Consider the following 27,774-nt stretch of genomic DNA (forward strand, 5'->3'; position numbering starts at 1 on the left):
TTTTATATTTAATATTTAATCTCATTATTTATTTGTACATATGTTTTATACACATATATAAAATATTTTTTTAAAAATAGTTAAAAATCTAAAACAATACATTGAAATATATTAACACTTGTATGTATTAATACCAGTAGAAAAATGGTACATCCACTAGTACAGTACTAGCTACCTTGCTTTAGAAGATAAGAGGAATGCTACTTCCATATAAGTCTAGCAACAAGGTCCATGCCATGCATCTTCCTCTACTAGAATCTTTCAATATAGCCAATACATTCAACTATGGGTCAATAACTCTAGTGTGTAGGGCACTTTGTAGGGTGACTCAACATAAGATAGATAAAAGTAAGCAATTGTTGTATAATTCTACAAACTAGGGCTAGATACAAACATCGTGGTTTGCTTTCATTATTTCTTAGTCATAGGAGTTCCTTATTATTCAAAGGTAAAATTATAACCGTATTGAATATCTTAAAATGTATCAAATGATCAATATTTTTAATTTTTCATTGTATTTAACATTTAAACAGATTTTGGGGTCACTTAAATCATATCAATTATAGAAAGGACCTTACTTGAATGTGATAGGAAATTGATCAACTACTTGATCAAGATGTATGTGATGTTATTTTCATATTCAATATAAGAGATTATTTCTATGAATGGATATAGTTATATTTATTGGAAATGTTTGTAATTTCTTTAGATATTGTACCTGGACAAGGCACTTATTATCATTCTACGAAGGACAACATATGCATACTCTACATTGTGAAAGTTGCAAGTGCCCATCACTTGTTCCAACAATAAGGAGTGGTAGCAACTTGATAAGGAGAAATGATAGTTTGAGTTAGTGCAAGAAATTTGAATGATCAAGAAAACCTCGATCAGCTTTATAAAATAGATTTGAAGGGTAAGAAGCATCGATGCACAAAGCGTTCACAGTGTGTTGTGCTCTAGGGCCAGTGAACTCGGTATTTCATTTATAGGAACATTATCCAGGATATTAATTTCCATCCCAATAAGGTATGAATGCAATGGTTTGTGCAAATGGGTCTATTGCGGTTATATGAGGTTTTGGTCGACTAGCGCAACTTCTTCAGCCAAAGCTAGAGCCACCATACAACAATTCGAGCTGGAGCCATATGTCAAATCTACCTTCCAGGGCCTTGCGGCCCCTTCTGCCCTTTTGACATTTTATCTAATTGGGTATTTATTTCATGTTGGTGATGGATCCAATCATACTAACACTCTTCCTTCATCACTTATGACACTAGTGATGGAAAATATACTTATAAGTTTAGAATTTACGTAGCTTTTCGATCTGACGAGTCCCTACACACTTCAACTCCTTTGTATATTGCATCATTATTCTCTAACAAGTCAATCAGGCGTGCAATTTAGTATCTTCTTATTGATGCATGAAATGAATCATGGTGATGACAATGATCCTCCAATCTAGGCACCAATGCAGTGGAATCCTGGAACCAAAAACTACTGGTATACAGATCTCTTTCACCACAACAACTTCACTATGTTATTTTGAATCCATTGATGTAATGTTAATTTTGTCGCATTTAGTTTTGGGTCTACTTATTTAGTTATCAAATTAGTGAGCTATAATTTTGTGAGACAAGGTCAGAATGATTTCGGGTTCCCCTATTTTGAATTTGGAAAATCATAAAAAATTGGATAAAAATAATTAGAGGCTTAAATTTATATGTTTAGAATCCTGAATAAGTCTATTTTCAAGATAAACAAACGAGGACATCATTCGAATCTTGTACGAGAAGATAATTAATTTTTAGTGAAGAAGGGTCAGAACTGTCAGACAGCAGAACAAGGGAGACTTCAATGAATAAACTTTATTTATTGGCCCAACCAAAAATTATGAAATTTTTATGGTAAGAAGACATATGAGTCTAGTTTTGGGAAAATTTATGGATCTTAATTTCGAGTTCTGTAACTCAAGATAAAAATAATTTAGTGACTATGACACAGATGGACAGCTTGAATCACTACAGCAAAACTGACTTTTAGCGGCGTTTTTTTAGACCTTTAGCGGCGTTTTTCTAAGCGCCACTAAAAACGTCTCTATTTCCGACGCCTCTAAAGTTTGCGGCGTTTATTTGAAAAAAACGCCGCTAAAAGCCATGACCTTTAGCGGCGCTTTTCCCACAAACGCCGCTAAAGGCCATGACCTTTAGAGGCACTTTTTCTAAAAACGCCGCTAAAGGCCATGACCTTTAGCGGCACTTTTCTCAAAAACGCCGCTAAAAGTCATGAAATTCAAAAAAAATTATAAAATATTATAAAAGTCATGAAAAATATAAAAAATTTAAAATTCATTATCAAAATATTGAATGATATAAATATAAAAATTTTCTATTAAAATTTTAACTGTAAAACTAAATACAAAAATTAATGAATTTAAATTTAGAATTTAAAATAATAAATTAATAACACAATTAAAATCCAAAAGTTAGAACTCAAGTTATCTTAAATATTAAAATAAAAATAAAAATTTAGAATCAAAACTAAAATAAATAATAAAAACTAGATTAATTATAAAAATATCAATAAAATAAGACATTATAATGAAGTTACTTAAATGAAATAAGGAAATGCATTAGATTTGGCGACCTTTTCTCTCCACCCTTTCTGACGAGCTCTTATTTCCCACATTGCTGTTAATTTCATTTGAGCCGACAGTGCTTCTTCAGCTTTCTCCCTTACTTCTTCGCACGTGTCCATACCCGAATTGCATTTGTCCGCTTCCTTTTGATATTGTGATGCTAACTTCTTAGCCTCGAGTAAAAAAAACATTTATGTAAAAAATTATAACAATTAAGCATTAGTGACATACAATTAACGATTAAAATAAAATAAAACATATATGTAACAAATAAATTGTTGGTCAGAAAAAGTTGTAAAAAATGAAAAAAGGCATTTGCAATCAATCTTAAAATTAGAGGTGATCTAAAAGGCATAGAAAATCAAATGTAAAATTTCTTTGTATTAAGTTACTTTGTCCCATTTTCCAATAAATACATCCATCCATGACAAAGAAACAGGAAACTGACCTGTAAAGGAAGCATTGCTCAGTCATGCATTAATTAAAGATAGAACCATAAAATTAGCTTAATTCTGCTGGGCAAAATTGCCAAAGATCAGATAATTAACATTTCCAAATACCCGATTGCCATCTTTAATAAAAATGGAAACTTGAAACTTTGCAGGGCAAGTAGCATAGAGAATGCTAATACAAAGCAACAAACATAATAGAAAGAAAGGCTAACAACAGCTTGCCATGCATGTAAGCATTCATAAAACAGGCATGAGTTTCAACTTTCAATAAATAGCTGCATAACTACCAAGCAAAACCCCATAGCCAAGGAAATGTATAAAAAAACATGACAACTGGGACAAGTGGCTTTGGCAAAAAAAGAAAAAAAGAAAATGCAAAACAAAGGAACTAATAGCATAACAAGGGACAAAGAATTGATTGACGCTACTATCATCTAAAAATTCAAAATGAAAGACATAAATGTAGGAGTTCGACATTAAAGGACATAAATGCCAATGTTAAAGAAGCTGGACCACAGGTTAAACCAGTTGGTTTGATTGTTTCTTATTTTATTTTTTATGTTTAAACATTAATTTAATGTAAAATAAATAGTTAATATAATTAATAGTCAACAATAATATGCATTTACCTTAATGGCATGGTCTTTAATTTAAGCAAAAAGGGAAAAAAAATAATTAGTTTTTTACCTGTTCAATAAATAATGGCATGGTCTGTTTCATATTTTGTATATACTATATGGTATTACAGTGTTCTAGCCTCTAAAACCCTCCACTATATAAACATAATAAGGACAAAAAAAAAAACGCAAGAAAAAGATAAAAACCTTTTGTAATGTAATTCCAGCAGCTTCTCGTCTCTTTCCCGTTGCTTTTTCAGCTCAACCTCTGCCTTCATTTTTGCTGCTGCTTCAGCAGCTAAGATTTGAGCTTCAATCTTTGCCTTTTCTGTGAAGGTTCAATCATCATCTATAAGATCTCAGGGCACACTATTGCCTCACAAATACTTAACCAACTTAAAACTACTACTACTAATAGAAACTGGTCCCTGTATGCACCAGAAGGAATAATATTCCTAATCACTCAAAACATATCTCCAATTACCATTAAATATAGATATATATCAAGCCAACCAAACAAATCATTTCATTTCTCTCATTCAAAGATAACCTAAAGATACTAGCACATCAAACATGAAAGAAAGCGAAACTGTGGAAAGCGATTCGGCCAGGTTTTTCAGCATCTAGAGTTTCTGTCAATGTTGGAGAAGAGATAAATATTCGAGTAATTCATGCTTATAGTAATTCATGCTAATATGAAGTTTGATTGATAAAAAATGTTTATGCAGTTTTTAGCATTTGCACTCTATCAATCCATTACTGCTGAGATCTGATTACTAAGTCAGCCATACTTATCTCTCTTGTTTGTAAAATATGCTTATAAATATATATATCTTTCTTTTCTGAATGATGAACTCAAAAGAGATTAAAACTATTGCAGCTTCTAACATTGTATACTTTTCTTAAGATCCAAGTGATTCATGATTCTAGCTATTAGGATATAATTGAAACCATGGTTTTTTGCAGGCAATAGTAATATATAAATTATCAAAAACTTTACAGTAGCGTGATCTATCTTTAGCTCATTGCAAATCTAATTATCTTTATTATATTTTGAAAGCCAGGTCGACTGAAGGCAAACAAAAAGCTTTTCTTTATATATATTTGATGTATAACGGAGATCCTATAATGTCTTAAAAAATGAAACTATGTCATCCCATATTGTCACTCGGTCTCACCACCACCATTGATCTTGATGAGCTTAAACCTCCTCATTAGTCTCCATATATTAAGTTCATTGGACATATAAAATCAGTACCTCTGGGAGTCTCTCAGCTGCTGCAGCTTCCTGATCCACATGCAAGATGAGAAAGGCCAAAAATCAATAAGTAATACAGAGCAAATAAGGAAAATATTGTATATTTTCTCAGTTTCTTGCCACTTGCCAAGAAGAAACATGAGGTCTCTCACCAGGGAAAGTAATTTCTTTAAAAGTGCATTCTCATTTCTCAATTGCTCCACTTTTTCTTCCAGAAATCTTGTATGCTCCTTCAAAACAAGATCGCAGCCTTAGTATAGGAAAACAGTTACATCTGTGGAAATTAAAATCGTAAGAACTAAGTTCCCGTTTCAGCTCTACTAATAAAACAGGAAAAAGAAAGGAAGAATTGTAATTTTCGACTAGTATGCTTGCATATATATACATGCTGCCTTCTAGATATGACTGTATGGAACAACTTGGCTAAGTTTGGGGTTGTATTCTAGATTCTACTACTACTGCGCACACATACGCACCTGAGACCTGGCTCGAGATTTTGCAGCTGAAATTCTGTTTTTGATCTTATTCTTCCTCTTCTTTTGCTCAGCCTCTTCAATGGCTTCTTGTATTTTGTTCCTCCCTCTCTTGTAAACAGGTAAATCATTCATTATGAGCAACTCTCCACTTCCTGATGGTGCATCTGCAGCCAAAACCTGCATTCGAGACCTATATGGGAACCCTAATGGATTAATTAAACACCCTCCATTTCTGATAATCTTATTCTGATCATTTAGACGACAAGAAGAAGATCCAGTTTCTTTCACGACATTATGAATCCCTATTTCCTGCTGCTGTGGTACACTATTGCAGGTTGCATTAGGAATTTGCTGCTTTCTTGCGGCTGTTCATCGTCTGGTTTCTCAACTTTGACATCACTCATTTCTCTCATTCAACTATAAGCATGAATTACTCGAATATTTACCTCTTCTCCAACATTGACAGAAACTCTAGATGCTGAAAAACCTGGCCGAATCGATTTCCCTAATACCTGAAAAAATTTGAATTTTTTTTAAATATAAGGGCTTTACTTAAACGAAGAACTATTAAAAAAAACTTAGGGATTTTGGGGGAAATTTAGGGATTAGGGGAAATGTAGAGAATTGGGGAAATCTTTTTTGGGGTTTTGCTGGAAATGGCTAAACATTTGAGATATCTGTTTTGGGATTTTGGGGAAAATGGCTAAGTGTCGGGCATGACACAAGAAGATGAAATTTAAGAAAAAAAGACGACGTCGTTTTCATAGTATTTTTTGTGGCGTTTTTTTAATCTCTTAATTTTCATATTTATTTTTATTTGTTATAATAGTGTTTTTTGTGGCGTTTTTTAAAAAAATGCCACTAATCTTTTAATTTTCATATTTATTTTTATTTGTTATAATAGTATTTTTTGTGGCGTTTTTTTAAAAATGCACTAATCTCTTAATTTTCATATTTATTTTTATTTGTTATAATTTGGAAGCCATAATAATTAATTAATGATAGTCAATATTTAATAATATATATATAAAGTTTATCTATTATCTCTTAAATAATTTAAACTATAATTATAATTTTAATATATTAAGATTAATATTATTTCTTTTACAATTATATAAGAAATCATTTAATATATAAATTAAATAATACTAATTAATCTAAATCCTAAACCTCTAACCTTTACCCCTAAATCTTAAATCATAAATCCTAAACCCCAAACCCATAACCCATATCTCTTAACACTTAAAACTTAAACCCTTAACACATAACCCCTAAACTTTAAACCCTAACACATAATCCATAAACCTTAAAATATTAACTCATAAACCATAAACCCCTAACCCCTAACCCCAATCCCATTAACGCCTAACCCTTATTCCCTTAACGCCTAACCCCTATCCCCTTAAAACCTATTTTGGTGTAATGTATCTCTTTTACAATTATATAAGAAATCATTTAATATATAAATTAAAAAATACTAATTAATCTAAACCCTAAACCTCTTAACCCCTATCCCATAAACACTAAACTCTAAACCCTTAACCCCAAGCCCTTACACCTTAAACTCTAACCCTAACCATTAAGCCCTAATTAATCATAATCTCTAAACCCATAATTCATCATAAACCTTCAAATACTAGTTAACTCTTAAACCTTAAACCCTAAACCATATATCTTAAATCATAGTTAACTCATAAACCTTAAACCCTAAACCATATATCTTAAACCATAAACTATAAACTATAATGATAATTAATTCGATATTTTAAATTCAATACTATCTCTTTTACGATTATATAAGAAAATATTTAATATATTGTATAACCATAAATTTTAATAATTATTGTTTTAGGGGTTATAGATTAGTGTTTATGATTTTTTTGGGTTTAGGGGTTATATGACTTTTAGCGGCATTTTTCCAAAAGCGCCGATAATGCTCTGGTTTTTAGCGGCGTTTTGCCAAAAGCGCCGCTAATGCTCTGTTTTTCGCGGCGTTTTTGACTAAAACGCCGCTATTGCTCTGGTTTTTGTGGCGTTTTTGGTAAAACGCCGCTATTGCTATGTGTTTTACAATTTTTGCGGCGTTTTTTGATAAAATGCCTTTAAAAACGCCGCTAAAGCCCTATTTTCCTGTAGTGAATATTCACATAAGTAGATAGTGAAAATTATGGATAATGTTACCTATAAGTGTGTTGTTTATACTAAATATGTGGATGGAGAGGAGGAGGAGGAAAATATACAAAAATATATGAATGAGTCGTGTATAAATTGATCACATGCCTGATTATAATCGATAAGTGTTGGATTAGAAATGATATAATGTTTTATTTGGTATATTTATTATGAAATTATGATTACCATTATCATACAAAAATTGAACTTGTGAGTTTATATGGATAAATTTTAGTGATTATTTGTTAATTTTATGAATTTCATGATGTGTTATTTCATATGTGTTGATGATAAAATCGTGAATAATGTAAAAGCATGAAAATTGAATAAATGATCAAATTGAGCATTTCAGTTCAGTGACAAGATGAATTGAAGGAAAAGACCATGGTTGGACCATGGCAACAAGTGATAAGTGATAGCTTCGGCTACACTTATCTGATCAAGGAAAAGTGAAAGTGATAAGTGATAGCTTCGGCTACACTTATCAAATCAATGACAAATGACAAGTGAAAAGTGGTAGCTTCAGCTACCTGATCAGTGAAAAGTGGTAGCTTCTGCTACCTGATCAGTGAAAAGTGGTAGTTCCGGCTACCTGATCAGTGAAAAGTGGTAGTTCCGGCTACCTGATCAGTGAAAAGTGGTAGCTCCGGCAACCTGATCTGTGAAAATGGTAGCTCCGGCTACCTGATTAGTGAATAGTGGTAGCTTCGGCTATAAGTGACAAGTGACAAGTGATTTCCGTATAAGACCATATCTGGGATATGGCATCGGTGTAATATATGCTACTGTATAAGACCATATCTGGGATATGTCATCAGTGAGATATGTGATTCGTGTAAGACCATAGCTGGGCTATGACATCGATATATGAAGATGTGTAAGACCATAGTTGAACTATGACATCGAGTAAACGAAGTACTCAATTTTGTAAGACGTTCACTAATTTGACAAAGTTTGGTAAGTGTTACATGGAATTATGTGATATTGGAAGTACGAGTTGATAAGATATGAGTATCGAACTTGGTTGATAAATGAATTTATTTTGTGATTATATAATTGTTCATCTTGAATGTACTGTCCATATGTATTGATAATTCAAACGTATTAATGAATAAAGTTCCAACATGGAATAAATTGAACACGAGACAAATAATTATGAAATTGAACTCGGAATTCATGAAAATGATGGTTATTGATATATGGAGACATGAGACATTGGTATATGAATATGGAAAATATTTGATAAATGTGTTTATTCATAATTATGGAATTATATACCTCATGTGTACTATTTGCATAAAGATGATATTTCAAATACTCTGGTTATTTAAGCTTAAATATGAAACAGTATGAAATCAAGATAAGTTGTTATAAAAATATATTTAGATTACAGAGATATGGCGATATATGTTGTATGATTACATAACGTGAAATTGTGTATATATATGAGAAACTTAATGAGAAATGAGCCCATACACGTTTCTTGTTATTTATATGAAGTGTACGACTGACAAGGGTGATGAAGTTATAAACAGAGAGTTACACGGGTTGAAAACACGGGCGTGTGACTCTCCAAAGTGTGAAAATTTTCTAAGTGTTGCAAAAGTTTCATATGTTTACGGTTTGGTCCCGAACCACCCTGAATGTATGTTTTGGGCCCCATAGGCCCATATAAAGGACGTTAAACATATGTATGAAAGTTTTTAATTTAGAAGAAATTTTATGGCTGATTTTTACATGATTGATCATATTAAGTTCGGTAATGCCTCGTACCCTATTCTAGGCTCGGAATACTGGTAGGGGGTGTTACACATTCACTTTGACATTAAGAACACTCATAATGTCAATTTCATGTCAAAACTGAAGTGGTACATGACAATTGGGCACCCTTCCATCTAACGAATCTCCAATTTAAATATATTACTAACTTTGAAGTTACTAAAACCTTAAAATGGACTTCAAGTTAAACCAAAACAAATGGTGCACGTGGCAAACATTGTAATAACCCGAATTTTACGGTTATCAGAAAAGTGTATTTTCAAGTCTCCGTTACTAAAAAATGGATCCGTAAATATTTATCAAAAATATTTAAAAATTTAATTGAGTGGTTAATTAGAGTTTAATTAAGTGAATTTAGCTTAATTAAGGATAATTGGATAAAAGGATTAAATTGAATAATGTGTGAAAGTTTAATTGTAGATTAAAAGAAAATAAAAAGGACCAAAATGAAAATTATGCCATTTAGCATAAGTGAGACGACATATAAAGTAAAAATCTAAGATTTTTACTTAGATTTTAATTATAATATATATATTTATTAGTAATAAATGATATTAAATTAATTTATTATAATTATATTATAAGATATTTATATGATAAATAAATTAGTATAAAGACAAATGTATAGTAAATAAAATAAACAAGTGTGTGGATAAAAATACATACATTTGTAATACATGTATTAGATATTAAAAAAATATTTATTATTTTATAAAAGATATTTATTAATTAAATAATTATATTATAAGATTTTATATCATAAATATATTAAATAATGACAAATGTATAGTTATAAATAAATACAAATATGCTAATAATATACACATGAATAAATAAATAATACTTATTATTTAAGTATAAATACATATGTGTGTGTATATATATAAAAGGGAAATAAAGAAAAAAAAGAGGATAAAAATGAAGAAACAAAGCAAACGAAACAGAGAGAAGGGGAAGGAAAGAAAAAAAAAGAGAAAAGAAAGAAGAAAAGAGAAAATTTAAGGTGTGAAGCTTGAAAATTTAATAGGTAAGTCAATTTAGCCCTTTTTACTTAATTTTGATGTTTTAGAAGCTTTGGAATAAGATTTTGATGAAATTAAGTTGATATTTTGAAAGTTATTAGATTTCTAGATAATGTTCATGTTGAGTAAAATGATGAAATAAGGGTTAAATTGATAGAAATTCAAGTTAGAAATGAAATAAGGATTGAATTGTAAAGTAATTCATAAGTTTTATGTTGAAGGGCTAATTTGAGGAAATTTCGAAACTAGTTAAATAGGCTGAAAATTTAGTAGTTAAATTTGAGTTGGGATGGAACTTGAATAGAAATAGAGTATGAATTAAGTTAGTAAAGTGAATGAATTAGTTAGGACCTAATTGTGAAAATGTTTGGAATTAAAATCTAGTGCTGAAATTATGATTTCCAAAAGTTGTAAAGTAGTTTAAAGTGATAGAATAAAGTGTTAATTGAGAAAAATCAGCTCAATTGAGAGGCTAATTGAGTAGGGACGAAATTGTTATTTATTAAAGCTTAAGGGAAAAATGGCAATAAACAGCTTGCACTAAAACAATATTGGACAGCAGCAGTAGACTAACTTTGAAAAATCACCATAAATTGTAGAAATCGAATTAGAATATGATCAAAGTATGAAATTAAAGCTTATTGAGTCTAGTTTCTCATGGTAGAAATAGTGTAAGTAATGGATTTCTAAATAATGAGATATAATGAATTTTATGAGATAATGTCAGAATGAATTCGGGTTCCCTTGTTCTGACTTTGGAAATTCATCAAAATTTGGATAAAAATAATCATGGGCTTAAATTTATATATTTAGAATTCTTAATGAGTCTATTTTCAATATAAATAAACAGGAATATCATTCTAATTCCGTACGAGAAGATAATTAATTTTTAGTGAAGAAGGGTCAGAACTATCAAACAGCAGAATAGGGGTAACTTTAAAGAATAAACTGTACTTATTGGCTAAACCAAAAATTCTGAAAATTTTATGATAAGAATATATATGAGTCTAGTTTTAGGGAAAATTATTGGATCTTAATTTTGAGTTCTATAGCTCAGATATAAATAATTTAGTGACTATGACACAAATGGACAACTTGAATATTCATAAAAGTAAATAATAAAAATTATAGATGATGTTACTTACAAGTGTGTTATATACATTAAGGATGTAGAATGGAGAGGAGGAGGAGGAAAATATATATGAATTTGAATATCCAGCTAGCATGGCTAATTTGCATGTTTTAGGCTTAAGGACTAAATTGGATAAAAGTAAAACTTCAGGGGGTAATTTTGTAAAAATGTCAAAAATGACCAAATTGAAGGGAATGAATTGTTTTATTATCTAAATTAATAAATTGAATGAAATTGTCAATTTAAGATCGAGTGAAAATCGGGAAAATGGTAAATTACCAAAATGCCCCTAAATCTTGATATTTCTGCAATTTCGCTAGGTAAGTTCATGTAACTTGAATTATATTCTTAAATGCTTGAGATTGTATGTTATTGATGTGAATATGATTTGAATGTTCGTTGTATGAAAATTAATGAAACATTGATATATTTGATAAAATAGGAAGAAATCCCGGTTGAATGAAAGAAAAATTCGATAGATCTCTAAAAAGGAATTGACGGTAAAAAAGGATCTAGCCCGGACGGGTGATCCTATCCTGATATAGCCCTCCCGAAGAATATGTGGAAAATGGATTTAGCCCGGACGGGTAATCCGAATTAGGTTCTGAATTTAGCCTGGACTGGTAATTCAGATCCAAGCTCGTTAGAGTAATTGCCGTTGCAGGAGATTTAGCCTGGACTGGTAATCCCACTGTAAGGATGAGGTTCGCGGGAGTGTGCTCTCTGAAATGAAATGTGTAAGACCATGGTTGAAAGATACCATGGCAACCTGATATAAAATGTGTAAGACCATGGTTGAAAGATACCATGGCAACGTGACATGAAATGAATAAGACCATGGTTGAAAGATACCATGGCAACATGATGGGAAAATGAATAAAACCATGGTTGAAAGATGCCATGGCAACATGACAGAAAACGAGCAAAACCATAGTTGAAAGATATTATGGCATCATGACGAAGATAAATAAGATCGTGGAAGAGAGACTCCAAGATATCTATTGAACAACTAATATTCAGGTAATATGTACCAGATGACAAATGGTTATATGAATTGGTTATACAAAATGGTTGTGTGAAATGTTTACAGGAATTGGTCATATGGAAATATATGTACAAAATAGTTGTATGAAATAATTAAGAAGATAGATAAATGAAATAAGTATAGGTACAAGGAATTTAATTTATGTTAAGTTTAATACGAACTATTACCGAAATAAATATACATAAGATATAAGGAAATGATGGTGCATGAAATATTGATATAACGAAATGAATGATATATGCTTATGAAGAAACTGTAAGAGAATAATTATTTTGTGACATGTACATATATAATTATCTTTGATATGTTGATACTAGAAAATTATGTAAGTTGAGACTATTATTAAACTCAAGTGTGATATGTTGAGAAAATAGGTATATCAATGTTGAATTTATATGAAATATGTGCAACTATACTAACAATGTTGTTGTTTGACGCTTAGACAAGTGCCAAGCTATTGATTGAATGGTAACATGTTTAATTATAAGGAGCATTGAAATGGTAAGTACTGAGATGAAAATATAATTTAAGATTTTGCGAATTTTTTTTTTATGATCCTAATTTTATTCCGGTTGGTTTCTAATGTATGTTTTGGGCTTCGAAGGCCCAATAAAAAGACGTTATGATTATTTTCAAAATATGAATAATAAATGACTCAGAATTATCTGAAAATGTTCAGTAAACCCTGGTAATGCCTCGTACCCTATTCCGGCAATGGATACGGGTAGGGGTGTTACAAACATCATCCCTTGCTAAATGCTTTCTAGGTGTTGGTAGCATCTGTGTCTTTCAGCTAATTAAGATACTAAATTGACATTACCAAATGAAGGGATTTATCAAGCTAACAGAGGTCAAGTTAATAACACTAGATGAGAATTGCGTTATAAGAAATAACCCATTTTTCCTAAATCATAAAAAAATGAACCCATCTTTCTAAACCCCAAATTTTGAGTGGAGGAATTGTAACGGCACAAAAATTTCAGTGATATCAGAATAGTGATTTGAGATCACTAAATCCGACATGTGAGTTTAGATATTAGTAAGTAAAAGTTAAGTGTGGTTTTAGAAATAATTTTGAATTAGTGAAATTATGAATTAAAAGAAATTTGTAGATTAAAAGAGATAAAAACGAAGATCGAGACCTCAAATTCATGAACTGAGCCATAAATATTTTTAGAAATATTTATGGAGTGTTAGTAAGTTAGTATTAAAGTTTCGTTAAGAAATTTTAAGGTTTTGGTAGTCAATTGGGTAAAAAGGACTAAATTGAATTAAGTGTAAAATTTTGAAATGTGACTAAATAGCTCTAGTAATAATTAAAGGAGAACTAAATAGGCAATTAAACACCTATTTTTGGGCTGGACGTATGAGTGTGCAGGAAAAATAAAAACCAAATGTGAACAAGGGGCAAAATTGGAAATAGAGTAAAAATTAAATTGTAAAATATGATATATTAGGTAAAATCTAGAGTTTTCTTCATTTTTCTTTATCCTCTCCAGAAAAAACACCATTGAAGGGTTCTTTTAAGCTGGTCTCTCATTTTTTTACTACATGTAAGCTCAATTCTTGATTATTTCTTGTAAATTTTGTGTTTTCGAGACTTTTACAACTAGGTCCACTTGTTTAATTCATTAGTTTTTGAATTCATGGGTAATTTTGAAAGTTTCCATGAATAAGCTCTGAAATTTTATAATGATTTATCATGGAATTAAGGTTTTAATTTCATTATATGATGATTTTATGAAGAGATTTGCATAAAAATTTATTTTAGGACCTAATTGTGAAAATTGTTGGAATTAGGGTTTTGTGTTGAATCTTGGAATGTCAAAGATTGTGAAGTAGTTTTTAGAGTTTAGATAAAATGATATTTGAAAGGAGTTAGTTTAATTTATGAATGAATTGAGCAGGGACCAAATTGTAAAAATTGAACAATTTGGGGTAATTGTGTAATTTTAAAAATTAAGGGCATAAATTGTGAAATAGAATGGAATTTAAATAGATGCTAATGAAGGAATGATTTTACAATTATAGATCAAGAAAACGAAGTGAATCGTGGAAAGGAGAAAATTTAAGAATAGTCCCTGAATTTCTATGACTTTTGCAAATTAGCCCAGGTAAGTTCATATGGCAAAAATTTCAATGTTTGATATGAAAATCTTATGATTGTTAAAGTATTTTATTGTAGATGTAAACTATCAAATAATAGTAATTAATAAATCATGTATGACTAAAAAAAACAAATTAATTGGAACAATGGTTTTGAGTGCTTTCATTTTATAACCATAATGAATTGAAGGAAAAGATGTGATATGTACTTCCGTATAAGACCATAGCTAGGCTATGGCATCGGTACAATGTGATAATGTGATTTCGTATAAGACCATATCTGGGATATGGCATCGGTATGATATGTGATCCGTATAAGACCATGACAGGGCTATGGCTTCGGTGTGTGATGTGTGACAATGAGAAAGTCCATAGTTTACTATGGCAATGTGATAATAAAGCACTCAATTCCATTAATGTTCCCTAATTTGACAATGGAAATAAATAAGAAATTGTAGCGACGTAAATTTTTTTTGCTTTCGGTCGCTAGTTGAGTCAATTTATTGAAAATTTGAAAATCGACTTTACATTTAAAAAAAAAAGGGAGTCACCACCAATCTTTTTTCCTAGGTGTGATCGGACACCTAATAAATCCTTTTCTTTTAAAAGAAAATTCATTTTTTAAATAAAAAGAAGGCCGAATTTAAGTTTACGTCAAAAACCAAAGTAAAGTTGGGTTCGGGAGTCGATTACGTGCGAGGAAGGTATTATCACCCTCGCAACACCCAAAATTGGTATCTTTATTAAACAGGTGTTGTCTTGATTTTCAAAAATACGAATTCAATTTGACATTTAATCGTGATCCGATTGAAAAATGAGAATTTTTAGTTTTCGATTTTTTTAGAAGGGTGTCCACTTTTAACACGAGCTGACGAATTTCACCCAACATAGCGATGAAATCGATGACTTAATGTTAAATCGGTTCGTTGCCTTATTTATTGAAATTAGTAAAAAACATGAATAAAAATCTTTAAAGTAGTGAACAGCAAAATGATATAAAATGGGCGGGAAACAAAAAATAAAAGAGTTAGAAATACATCGAAGCAAATAATAAATATGACAATAATATTAAAAATAATGTCAATATATACGATATTAAACATGATAATAATAGTATTAAACACGAAATAGAGACGAACATATATATAAACATATAATAATAATAAGTGAAGTGACGTAAACATAATATTAAAAATACTAATAGTGCTATATATATTAAAGTATATACGTAATACTAGGAATGAGCAGTGTATACATAATAATACTAAATATATATATACATAATATATATAAAGTGAACATATACAATATATATTAGAAATACTAATAACATAAAAATATATATATTAATAATACTACATAAATATGTACATATATATTAAAATAAATACATAATAATATTAAAATAAAATAATAAGTGACAATAGTGGAAATAGTAAGTATAATAATAAATATAACGATATATGAAAATAATACTATATATGAAAAGTATATATATACCCATATAATAAAATATATGTACTAATATTAATAATAAATATAATAGGGATAAAATAGATATAATAATATATACATAATATGGTATTAAATATATATATATATAACATAGTATTCAAGAATATGTACATGAGATGATATAAAAATATATACATGGAATAGTAAAAGAAATATATAACAAATAACATTAAAAATATATATAAAATATATACAATATATACATATATTTAGAAATGATAATAATATATAAAAAAAACTATTCATACGCTACATAAATACGTACATATATATATAAATAATAATGGTGTTAGAAATATATAATATAATATTAGAAATATACATACAATAGTATAAAAGATATATAACTAATAATATTAAAATATATACATAATAATATATAAAAATATATATATAATATAATATTAAAATATTTACATAATATATACATATTAAAAATAAAAAACGACTAATAATAATGCTACATAAATATATACATACATAATAAAACATATAGTAATAATAATAATGATGATGATGATATAAATAATGGTAAATAAAATAATATTAAATAATATTAAAAGTAATCAATTCAATAATAAGATAATGAAAATAAACAAAAAGGACTAAAATCGAACTAAAAATAGAGTTTGAGGGAAAATCTGAAATAAAAAAGAAGAGAAAATGACCTATTTCAACACGTACAAATAGTGGAGGGACTAAAAACGAAATAAACCCCTCCAACACAAAACACGCAGTAGCATTGAAGACCAGATTGGAAAGTATAACAAACTATAGGGCCAAATTAAAATACAAAGAAAATTTGATTGTAAAAGCTTGAAAAAGAGGAAGGGCTAAATGCGCAAATAGCCCTTCTGTAATAAAAACACGCGGATCCTAGCGGGTCAAAGTCGGATTGGGTCGGGCAGAGTGAAATGAAGTCGTTTTGGGGCTTATGGGTGCCGACCAAAACAACATCGTTTTGTAACATCTATATAAGTTAAAGTTTTTGTTTTTGAAATCATTTGTTATCTGTTTCTAAAAAAAAACTAAAACTTTTTCTTTGTTTTCTCTGCAGGTCTAGGTTCCGACGAGGTCCCTGGTCGATCGCCACCGCCGATTGCTGCCGCCAGCCACTACGGTGGCTGGAAAGTCGAAAAGGTGTATTTTTTTTGTTTTTTGTTTTTTTTATATTTTTAATATATGTATATGTGGGAAAATGGACCCAAAAAAAAGAATAAATTAAAAAAATCACCTTAAGTTTTGGTTGTCCAATTTGGTGTTGTTCTGGTGTTTTTTTGATTTTCTTCGGATCACTGCTTGTATGTGTGTTAAAATTATTTTTGCATTGATGAAAAAATGGCCAAACAGATCCAGCCGAACCAGCCAAATGATCTCGGTCTTTGGCTTTTTAAAAGGTCGTTTACATTATTCTTTATTACTTTCTGTCCTTTCTCTATTTAATATTTGCAGGTAGATGGGCGGTGCTGACACAAGCTGTGGAGCAGGTGGTGGCAGACGTCGGCGGTGGATGGGACAAGGGCAGAACTAGGTGCGACGCACCTAGGGTTTCTTTTGTTATTTTTTTTATTTGTTAGTTGGGCTAAATAGGCTAGGGTTAGGCATTGTGTAACACCCCTAACCCGTATCCGCTGCCAGAATAGGGTTTCGGAGCATTACTACCATTTGCAGATCACTTAAAAAAATTAAAATACTTACCGATTCAATGCATCATATAAAATAAATATATTACCATTCAATCAACAGTTTGGCACTTGTATAAGCATCAAACAACAATATTGTTAGTATACTTGCACATATCTCATATAAATTCAACATTGATATATCTATTTTCTCGACATGTCGCACTTGAGTTTAATAATAGTCTCAATTACATAATTTCCTTGTATCAACATATCAAAGATAATCATATATGTACATGTCATGAAACATATCATGCTCTTACCGTTTCTTCACAAGCATATATCATTCATTTCATTATATCAATATTTTATGCTTCATCATTTCCATATATTTTATGTATATTTATTCTGGTAATAGCTTATATCGAACTTAACATAAATTATATTCCATGTACTTATACTTATTTCGTTTATCCATTTTCATAATTATTTCATACAACACTTTTGTGCATATATTTCCATATGACCAGTTCTTGTAAACATTTCACACAACCATTTCATATAACCATTCGTCATCTGATACATTTTACCTGAATATCAATTGTTCAACAGATGTTATAGCATCTCCTATCCACGGTCTTATTTATCTTTGACGTAATGCCATAGTGTCTTTCAACTATGGTCTTACTCATTTTCTGTCATGTTGCCATGGTATCTTTCAACCAAGGTCTTATTCTTTTCATGTCACGTTGCCATGGTATCTCTCAACCATGGTCTTACACATCTCATATCAGGTTGCCATGGTATCTTTCAACCATGGTCTTACACATTTCATATCAGGTTGCCATGGTATCTTTCAACCATGGTCTTACACACAGGTTGCCATGGTATCTTTCAACCATGGTCTTACACATTTCATATCAGGTTGCCATGGTATCTTTCAACCATGGTCTTACACACAGGTTGCCATGGTATCTTTCAACCATGGTCTTACACATTTCATATCAGAGAGCACACTCCCGCGAACCTCATCCTTACAGTGGGATTACCAGTCCAGGATAAATCCCCTGTAATATAAACTCATAGAGTATTGTCGGGATTACCAGTCTAGCCTAAATCCCCTGCAACGACAATTACTCTAATGAGCTTGGATCTGAATTACCAGTCCAGGCTAAATTCAGACCTTAATTCGGATTACCCGTCCGGGCTAAATCCGTTTTACACATATTCTTCGGGAGGGCTATATCAGGATAGGATCACCCGTCCGGGCTAGATCCTTTTTACCGTCAATTCCTTTTCAGAGATCCATCAAATTTTTCTTTCATTCAATCGGGATTTCTTCTCCTTTTATCAAATTTATCAATGTTTCATAAATTGTCATACAATGAATATTCAAATCATATTCACATAAATAACATACAATCTCAAGCATTTAAGAATATAATTCAAGTTACACGAACTTACCTCATTGCTTGTTTGTGTTTATAATTTCATTAATCTGATATCTTTTCTTTTCCACGATCAAGTCTCATATTTGAGTCGTCCGGATCTTTATAAATAAATTTGATCATCATTTTCATTCATTTCATATTCTAATGCATTTAATTAACGCTCTAGGCAAAATTACTATTTTGCCCCTAAACTTTTAATTAATGACGATTTCATCCTTAGGGTCAGGAAAATAAAATTCTTTCAATTTAATCCTTATTTCCAGCTATTATTCTCATATATATTGATAACAATCCATGAATTCTATAAAATATCAGAATTTTTCATAATTTCAACACTTTTCAATTTAATCCCTAAAACATGTTTTCCCTCGATCTTGAACTAAATTAATAATTTCATTAAATTTTGTAATTTAAATAATAAAATAATCCATTTCATGCAATTTGGTCATTTCTGACATGTTTACAAAATTGCCCATAAAGTTTTACTTTTATTCAATTTAGTCCCTGAGCCTAAAATATGCAAATTAGCCATGCTAGATGACTATTCATACATATTTTTTCTCCTCCTCCTCTCCATTCCACATCCTTAATGTAGATAACACACTTGTAAGTAACATTATCCATAATTTTTATTATTTACTTTTATGAATATTCAAGCTGTCTATCTGCATCACAGTCACTAAATTATTTATATCTGGATCTATAGAACTCAAAATTAATATCCGATAATTTTTTCTGAATCTAGACTCATATATATTCTTACCATAAAAATTTCAGAATTTTTGGTTTAGCCAATAATTACAGTTTATTCTTTAAAGTTACCCCTGTTCTACTGTCTGACAGTTCTGACCCCTCTTCACCAAAAATTAATTATCTCCTCATACAGGATTCAAATGATGTTCTTGTTTGTTTATATTAAAAATAGACTCATTCAGGATTTTAGAAATATAAATTTAAGCCCCTAATTATTTTTATTCAATTTTTTATGATTTTTCAAAGTCAGAACAGGGGAACCCGAATTCATTCTGACCTTATCTCACAAAATTCATTATATCTCAGAATTTAAAAATCCATTGCTTACACTATTTCTTCTATGAGAAACTATACTCAATAAGATTTAATTCCATATTTTTTTCATCTTCTAATTCGATTTCTACAATTTATGGTGATATTTCAAAGTTAGTCTACTGCTGCTATCCAAACTGTTTTTGTGCAAGCTATTAATTACCATGTTATAACACCCTTATTTTCTTTTTCTACACCATTTCTCATCACTTTCTCTTATTTTCTCTTCACTAACATATCAAAAACATAGGACCTTATGTAAGAAAACTCTACTATAACATTATTTCCATGCTTTGTCAATAATAACAAACTTAAAAACATATTGAAATCTTGATATACTTACCTTGTTCTATTGATACTAATCTTTAACTTAATTTTCTCTCTCCTCCAGTTTTTATTTCTTGAATCCAACTTGATATTCTAACTCCCCATGCTCTCCTTAACATTTTTGTCTCTTGGTAGCTATGGAAATTCATTTGATTTTTGAGTGAAAATGGTGAATTTTTGGTAAAAGGACCAAATTGTAAAGAAAGCAAAACTTTCTTTCTTCCTCTCTTTCTCTCACGTTAGTGCATGGGAAAATATGGATGAGAATTTCTCATCTTTCTTTCTTTATATACTAATAAAATAATAATAAAATATCTTATTAAAGTATTAATAAAATAATATTTATCTAATTAAATAATTATAAAATATTAAAATATCTCTAGCATCATTATTACTTTCTAGATTTCTCTCTCTTCCAATTGACTATTTTGCCCTTCATTATCTTTTAAATTCCATCCTTGAGTCATCATTTAATTTGGTAAAATTGCAATTTAGTCCCTCATAGTTCTTCATCTATTCAATTTGGTCCTAATTCATCCATTTTCCTTAGTTTCTAGATCATTCCACTCTTAAATTATTTACACTATTGGTCCTTCAACTTTTTCATATTTACACTTTAACCCCTCAAATTATGAATATTTACTCTTGTGCAACAAAACTTTTCTCACTTTTACAATTTAGTCCTTTCTTGAATTAATATATCATAATATACTTCTCAATATTGACATAACTCAAAATTTCCCTTTTTGTCACTTTATTTCCTTATTTTACTATATCAAGGATAATATCTTACTGTAAAAATTTTCAGGGTATTACACATTGGGTTTTTTTGGGTTGTTAGGTTTAAATTGGGCTGATTAGTTTTGGGTTTGGGGTTTGTTTAGTTGGTTGGGTTTTATTGGGTTGATGTAATTGGCTATTAATGGGATTTTGATGTAAACGGGCCAAAATTGGCCTACAACAGAAATGGGCCCAAAAGAATTAAGTTCGTGAATTGCATCATGAAAATTATTCAAATGAGTTTATTAATGAAGTTGTGATTTGCAGGATGAAATAGTTTAACTAATTCATATATAATTGTGTACAGTGTTCAATAAGATTTGTGTTATTATGCCTATGAGCTTACTAAGCTTCTATAAGCTTACTTGTGTATGTGATTTGTTTTGTAGATTGACTTATATACATATGGAGGATCGAATCTACATCAAGGGTCACACTATCCAGATTTACTCCAGTAGATTTTGTTAAACAACTTTTTGGTCTATATGGCATGTATAGGAGTTGATTTGATAATGAAATTGTGTGAATGATTAAGTATGCAAAGCATGTTGAATGTGATGTTTTATGTTTGAAAATGAAATATACATGTTTTGGTTTAAAATAAATGATTAGATGGATTCTATTAGTGTATAGTTGTGTTTAAGTATAGGAAATGGATAAATGAATGTTATTTGATCAACATTTTATAAGTCAATGTTTTGGGCATGATTTGATATGTGAAAACAGCTTAAAAATGGTGAAAAATGAGGTTTTCACACGGCCAAGTCACATGGGCGTGTGCCCAGGCCGTATGGAAAAGTCAGAATCTGCCCATGAGTAGGCCACACGGGTGTGTCCCAGGCCACACGGGCATGTGCCCCTATCTTCAAGGAAAAAATTTCTAAATTTGTCATTTTAGTTCCGAATCACTTCTAAAACATAGTGGGCCCCGTAGACCCATATTAAGGACTTTAAGATGAAATTTGATAAGAATTGATCTGGAATGTAAAGCTTATGACTCGGTTTTGTATAAATGTTAGTATATAAGTCCGGTAATGCTTCGTAGCCCTATTCCAGTGACGGCTTGGGGTTAGGAGGTGTTATAGGAATGGTGTGTATTTTTTATTTGGTTATTTTCATGGGATAAATATGTAAATTTAACCTTAAATCTTATATATTAGTGTTTAAATTTATATTTAAGGATTAAGAAAATTTGTTAGGATTTTGAGTTTAAATATTTTTGTTGCGTAAGAGAGGAAGAAGTGGCAAGTCACATATTTATGGTATTCCTGATTAAACGAATCCTAACAAAATATTCAAGTAACTCGACACCTGTGAGTGTTGAGGTCTATTTTTTAAATCATCAATTATTCTTATCATCCATTAGTGCACTTATTAGGAAAATCTTAGAACGTTAAATATCTCGACACCTGTGGGTGTCAAGTTTAGACCAAAAACATTAAACCTTAGAAAGAGAAACCTAATCTTAAATCCTAACCCTAATTTAAAGCCCTAAACTTGACACTTAATGATGCCAAAGTTTAATCTTCTTTTTAGAGATTCCTTTGACATGGATTCTCAAGAGGAGCAACAATTTTATAAGACATGACATGGAACTAGATACTTGTGGGCGTTGAGTTCAGTGCATAGTACATCGTCAATCATGTTTTCGAGTTTAACAACATCTTTTCTTTATAAATATGCATGAATTTTTATCCATTTGTTAATACCCCTAAACCAATTATCACTCTAAACCTTACCCCATTTACCTTAAATAAACCATTCGATAAAGTCTCATTACAATTAGTTTTCTTCAACTTGTTCAAGTTTTAGATGCAAAAAAAACACAACATATATGATTGAGTGTACAAAAAGGTTAATCATTAATATGGTACGTGTATTTAGGGACGAAGCCAATAATTCCAAAATTAGGCCAAAATAAAATTTTAAAGTTTTGGGGTACAGATAAATATTTTGTTTAAAAATTACTTAAAAGATAAATATTAAGGGCTACACTCTTGCATGTATTACTTATATCACCTTTATCATGTTTAAATATACTAATATATCATCTTTTTTGCATAGTGTCCGTCATCATCAAATATTTAATGTTCATGGGTATTTATAGCTCTTAAATTTTATTCTACTATAAGAGTTATTAACAATTTTACAAATTAAATTGTGGAATTAGTGATGAATAAAAATTGAATTGATTTAATTGAAAACTAATGATAAAAATTTAATTTTATTAAAATGATTTTTAAATAAATTTATATCCGGTTTACGATTCATGTTTCGAGTTTCTGACATTCACTCTTAATAATATTATATTCAAAATTCAAAATAAAATAAAATTCAAAGTTTTAACCTCTTATTAAGAGAAATACATGCTTTATTAATTAATTACTACTTTTAATATTTGGTTTATATTTCAATTGATTAATCAAGTTGGATCAATTGCTAAGACAAACTAAACTTTGACAATGCCAAATATCCCACATCACCAAGTACAACAAAAGCTTAGGCTTTATACTAAGTCACTCTTAAACAGTCACGTGCCGAGCTAAGTAACAAGAGCTTATAACCCAAGGTGGGGGCATGAAGGTGGCTTGGGAAGAGAGAAAATCGAACAACCAGTTAGCTTGGGAAGGGGTTTAGTGGGCCTTTGTTGGCTCAGCCATGTGAGGGGGGTGAAATTTCAGAGCAGCAAACGACTCCTGGCGGATTAAACTGAGTCAATAGTCAATACCCCTTCTAGCACCGTTGGCTCGCTCTTTCTCTATCACCTCCAACCTTTTTCTTTAAAACACCATTATTTATTTTTTCTTTCTTAGTCCTAGAAAAGAAAAAAAATATAACCTAAATATTGTATAATTTGATTTTTTTCAGTTTTATTTTATTTGGGACATTAAATTTTTTGTATAATTTGATTTTTTTTTTCAGTTTTATTTTATTTGGGACATTAAATTTTTTGTATAATTTGATTTTTTTTTTCAGTTTTATTTTATTTGGGACATTAAATTTTAGTTTTAAAAGAATGGAGAAAGATAAAAAAAATATTGTTTTAGATTTTTGGATTTTTTTTATTTTAGATACATTTTCAATTAAATCTAGGTGATAAATTTTTTTTTATCTTTTTAAGTGAAAGGAGAGTCACAAAGAAAAGTAAAGTTAAAAAAAAAATCAAATTATACAAAGTTAATTTTTTTAAAACTTAAATTAAATCGACATTGTAGACCCAATTTTCAGCCCGGCCTAAACCACCAGGAACCTAAAACCAAATACAAGCCAATTAAAGCCCAAATACCTACATTTAAGTCCAAATCACACCCCAAATCAAACACCTAAAACAAAATTACAAACCAAGCCCAATTACATAAACCCCAACAGCCCAAAAAAATAATAAAAACAAAAACAAAAACACCATCAGCCGTCACAACCCAGGGCAGTCTCCAGGCACCGCACGTCTCGCGCTTCCTCCGCGTCATGCGCTGCTCCACCATGCCACATCAGTGATGCACTCACGCACGTACCTGCAAACAAGCTAAAGAGGTTGTAAAAACCGGCTATAAAGCCAAACCGAACCAAGTGTAAGGGGGGGTCTTTTTTTTGGAGAAAAATAGCAGAATACACACAAAAGAGGAATCAATAAAAAAATCAAACTCAAAATTCTAAAGGTTTCTTTACTTCTTCTTTGGGTCTTTTTTTTTGCTTTATATTTACGTTTCTTTTTTCTTTCTTATTTATTTATTGGGTTTTATGCAAATATATTTGAAACAAGAATTAAAGAGAAGGTTTACCTGGGTCTTAGTGATTTAGAACCCGAATGCCGGAGAAATGTGAAGGTTCGGGCAGGGGATTTCATCCATGGCTATAACAGTGGCCTTCTTTCTCGCCGAATTTGGCTCGTGTAGAGAGATTTCTCTCTGTTTTTAAAAATGAATAAAGAGGGTGATGCTTTAAATTTTTGGGTGTACTAAAAGTTTTTTTAAGGTTAAAATAAAAGGAAACAAATAAGTTTCAGTGGGTAAGGAAACAAAACAGCATTGGGGAATGGAATTAGTGCGCCTTTTGGCCTGGGTCCACGCGCATTGTACCTTCCAATGGGTAATTTCCGCAATCAGGCCCCTCCTTTGCGTTAGTCTTCAATCGGGCCATGTTAAGTTTCTTAAATTATTTTAATTTATCCCTGTAACCTACGCACTATTTCAATTTGGCCCTCCCCTTTAGTGCAGTATTTTAAGATTTGGGGCATTTTCAATTTCAGACCTCGAACATTTATGCGCATTTAATTTTAGCCCAAAATTCTGTTTTAATAATTTGTTTTACTTATAAATTATCCCCTGGATTTTGTTTTTTCCTCTCAATTAAATTTCAGTTATTTCTTTAGAATAATCATGTTTCAACATATTATTTTGATTTCATACTTTTGTGATTTTTTTTTCATGTGCGTACCTGTTTATATGGAATACCTTTATATATTATTATTACTACTATATATATTATTTATATTAAGCTTTTCCTGTGTATATATTACTTTATATATTATTTACTTTTAATCTTTTATACATATTTTTTTTTTGGAATTTCATTTACGTTACATATTTTTTTTCCTTATTTTTTTTATTTTGATACAATTCAAGCTTTCATTCAAATTATTTACTTTATAATATTTATTTTAAAAATTCATTTGTACATTACCATTTGATATATTATTTCTTTTATTTTTTTCCCTATTTTTTTAAAATTCCTATATTTATTACCTATTTAGAATTTTCTTAAAGTTTATATAGTTATATTTCCAAATTTTCCTTTCCTATTATTTATTTTATTTTATTTAAAAAAACTTGTTATATTTTATTTGGGTGATTTATTTGAAACTTCTTTTAAAATTGGTTTCTTATGCATTGACTCTTGGACATAAATGGTGGTATTTTTATAATATATGATGTGCTGTTATTGCATGTATTCTAAGTTGTTTCTTTGCATTTCCCTATTATTTTAGATTATTCATGAGATGTTATTGCCATGTGTTTTATTCCTTATGTTATCAAGTTTTTTTTATAAAAATACATTTCATTTATTTATTACATTTCATTTGAAATTTTAAATAAGGCAAGTTCAGTATTTGAAGAATTCAAAGGATCGTGCCCTAACGTACTGGGTTTCGCTTTCTTTGTTTGTTTTGAATATTCGAATATCCTTTTAAAGCTAAAACGCACATTTTAAAGGCAATATCACATTTGAGGGTCGAAAATGTTGCGTCCTAACGTACTGGATGTAATGTTTTACCTCAAGATGAGATAGTCTTTAATACACATTTGACTTGCCTAAATGTTTTAAAAGCCAATAAAAGGAGGATCGCATTTTGAACTCTATTTAAATTTTTAATTTTCGGCATTTAAGACACTAATTAATTGATTAAGTACCAATTTTAGGCGTGTCGAGGGTGCTAACCCTTCCTCGTACGTAACCGACTCCTGAACCTGTTTTCTTAAAATTCGTAGACCAAAATGTTTTATAAGGTGGCCCAATTACACCTCAAAAAGGATTAGTGGCGACTCCCAATTTTCGTTTTCAAAAGTCGATTCCCGTTTTTCAAAAAATGGTTTCGACAGCTTGGCGACTCCACTGGGGACCAATAAGAGAGTCGAGCTGTAAATTGATTATTTTCTGTCTTTTTGTTGAAATTTAGAAATTTAGTTTTCCTAAAAATACACGATCATCGCTTTGTATTTTCTGTGCCATTGTTGAGTTTGTTTTTTTCCGTTGAATTTCTTTATATACTCTCGTATCATATCGCATGACCGTTGTGGTCACACCTTTTAAGTGGGAGTGAGAAACTATGCTTTCGTGAGGTTTTCACCTCCGCATGGGCTAGGGGATCGCTTCCGGAATACATCTGTACTTATGTCTTCGTGAGGTTTTCATCTCCGCATGGACATAAGGAAATGTATTCCCCTGAACCAAACTTGATCCATATGAACCTATAATGGGTGAGGATCGAGGAATCTGCTAGTTCAAGTACTTTTACTCTAGAACTAAACCACATATAGTGAGCTGTAGGAACCCGCCTTAGGTAGAATTACAGCTAGCCTTAGTGGTTGCCCAAATAGGCGTTTGATAATTTCTTGATTACTTTGATTTATATTCTTATGCATGATTCTGACTTGTGTTTTTCCTTCTTTCTTTAATAGTGATTGCATAACATTTTCATCATAAAAGGGAGGTGTCGATATACGGTTCGGTTACTAATAGAAAGTTTTGCCATGAAGAACGAATTCTTTGATAAAGTGAAAGACAACGCGTTTGTCCAAAGATGGTCGGAGAATGCACAG

General features: G+C 30.3%; 1 protein-coding gene and 1 long non-coding RNA gene across 9 annotated transcripts; both read right to left on the minus strand.

The window, feature by feature from the left end:
* Positions 1-2,541: 2,541 nt before the first annotated feature.
* On the minus strand, positions 2,542-6,149 carry LOC107948282 (protein ABSCISIC ACID-INSENSITIVE 5-like). Of its 8 annotated transcripts, none has more exons than XR_005900057.1 (5): positions 5,442-6,149; positions 5,118-5,239; positions 4,966-4,995; positions 3,915-4,035; positions 2,542-2,811 (listed from the first exon to the last, which is right to left on the minus strand). XR_005900057.1 is itself a non-coding variant. In XM_041075733.1 (4 exons), exons 1-3 carry the CDS (start codon positions 5,622-5,624, stop codon positions 4,979-4,981), a joined length of 303 nt encoding a protein of 100 aa, XP_040931667.1. In that variant the 5' UTR covers positions 5,625-6,148; the 3' UTR covers positions 2,542-4,035; positions 4,966-4,978. The 8 variants fall into 8 exon arrangements, 3 of the variants coding, with proteins under 3 accessions (XP_040931667.1, XP_016738262.2, XP_040931666.1); XR_001697315.2 differs by having other exon boundaries at positions 5,118-5,195; positions 5,442-6,148; XR_005900054.1 differs by having other exon boundaries at positions 2,542-2,805; positions 5,118-5,195; positions 5,442-6,147.
* An 18,475-nt stretch (positions 6,150-24,624) lies between these two features.
* LOC107949797 (uncharacterized) lies at positions 24,625-25,705 on the minus strand. Its single transcript, XR_001697897.2, has 2 exons — positions 25,237-25,705; positions 24,625-24,969 (listed from the first exon to the last, which is right to left on the minus strand). It is a non-coding gene; the product is annotated as an uncharacterized lncRNA (long non-coding RNA).
* Positions 25,706-27,774: the final 2,069 nt, after the last annotated feature.

Source organism: Gossypium hirsutum, chromosome A08, assembly GCF_007990345.1.
Source record: "Gossypium hirsutum isolate 1008001.06 chromosome A08, Gossypium_hirsutum_v2.1, whole genome shotgun sequence".
NCBI classification, from domain to species: domain Eukaryota; kingdom Viridiplantae; phylum Streptophyta; class Magnoliopsida; order Malvales; family Malvaceae; genus Gossypium; species Gossypium hirsutum.

Bases quoted from the DNA above. Each gene is read 5' to 3' on its own strand.
- LOC107948282 (XM_016882773.2), bottom strand. From the start codon at position 5,624: ATGCAGGTTTTGGCTGCAGATGCACCATCAGGAAGTGGAGAGTTGCTC. The intron at 5,196-5,441 runs GTGCGTATGTGT...CTTGTTTTGAAG, and splicing joins AATCTCGAGCCAGGTCTCAG to GAGCATACAAGATTTCTGGA. The intron at 4,996-5,117 runs GTGAGAGACCTC...CATGTGGATCAG, and splicing joins TAAAGAAATTACTTTCCCTG to GAAGCTGCAGCAGCTGAGAG.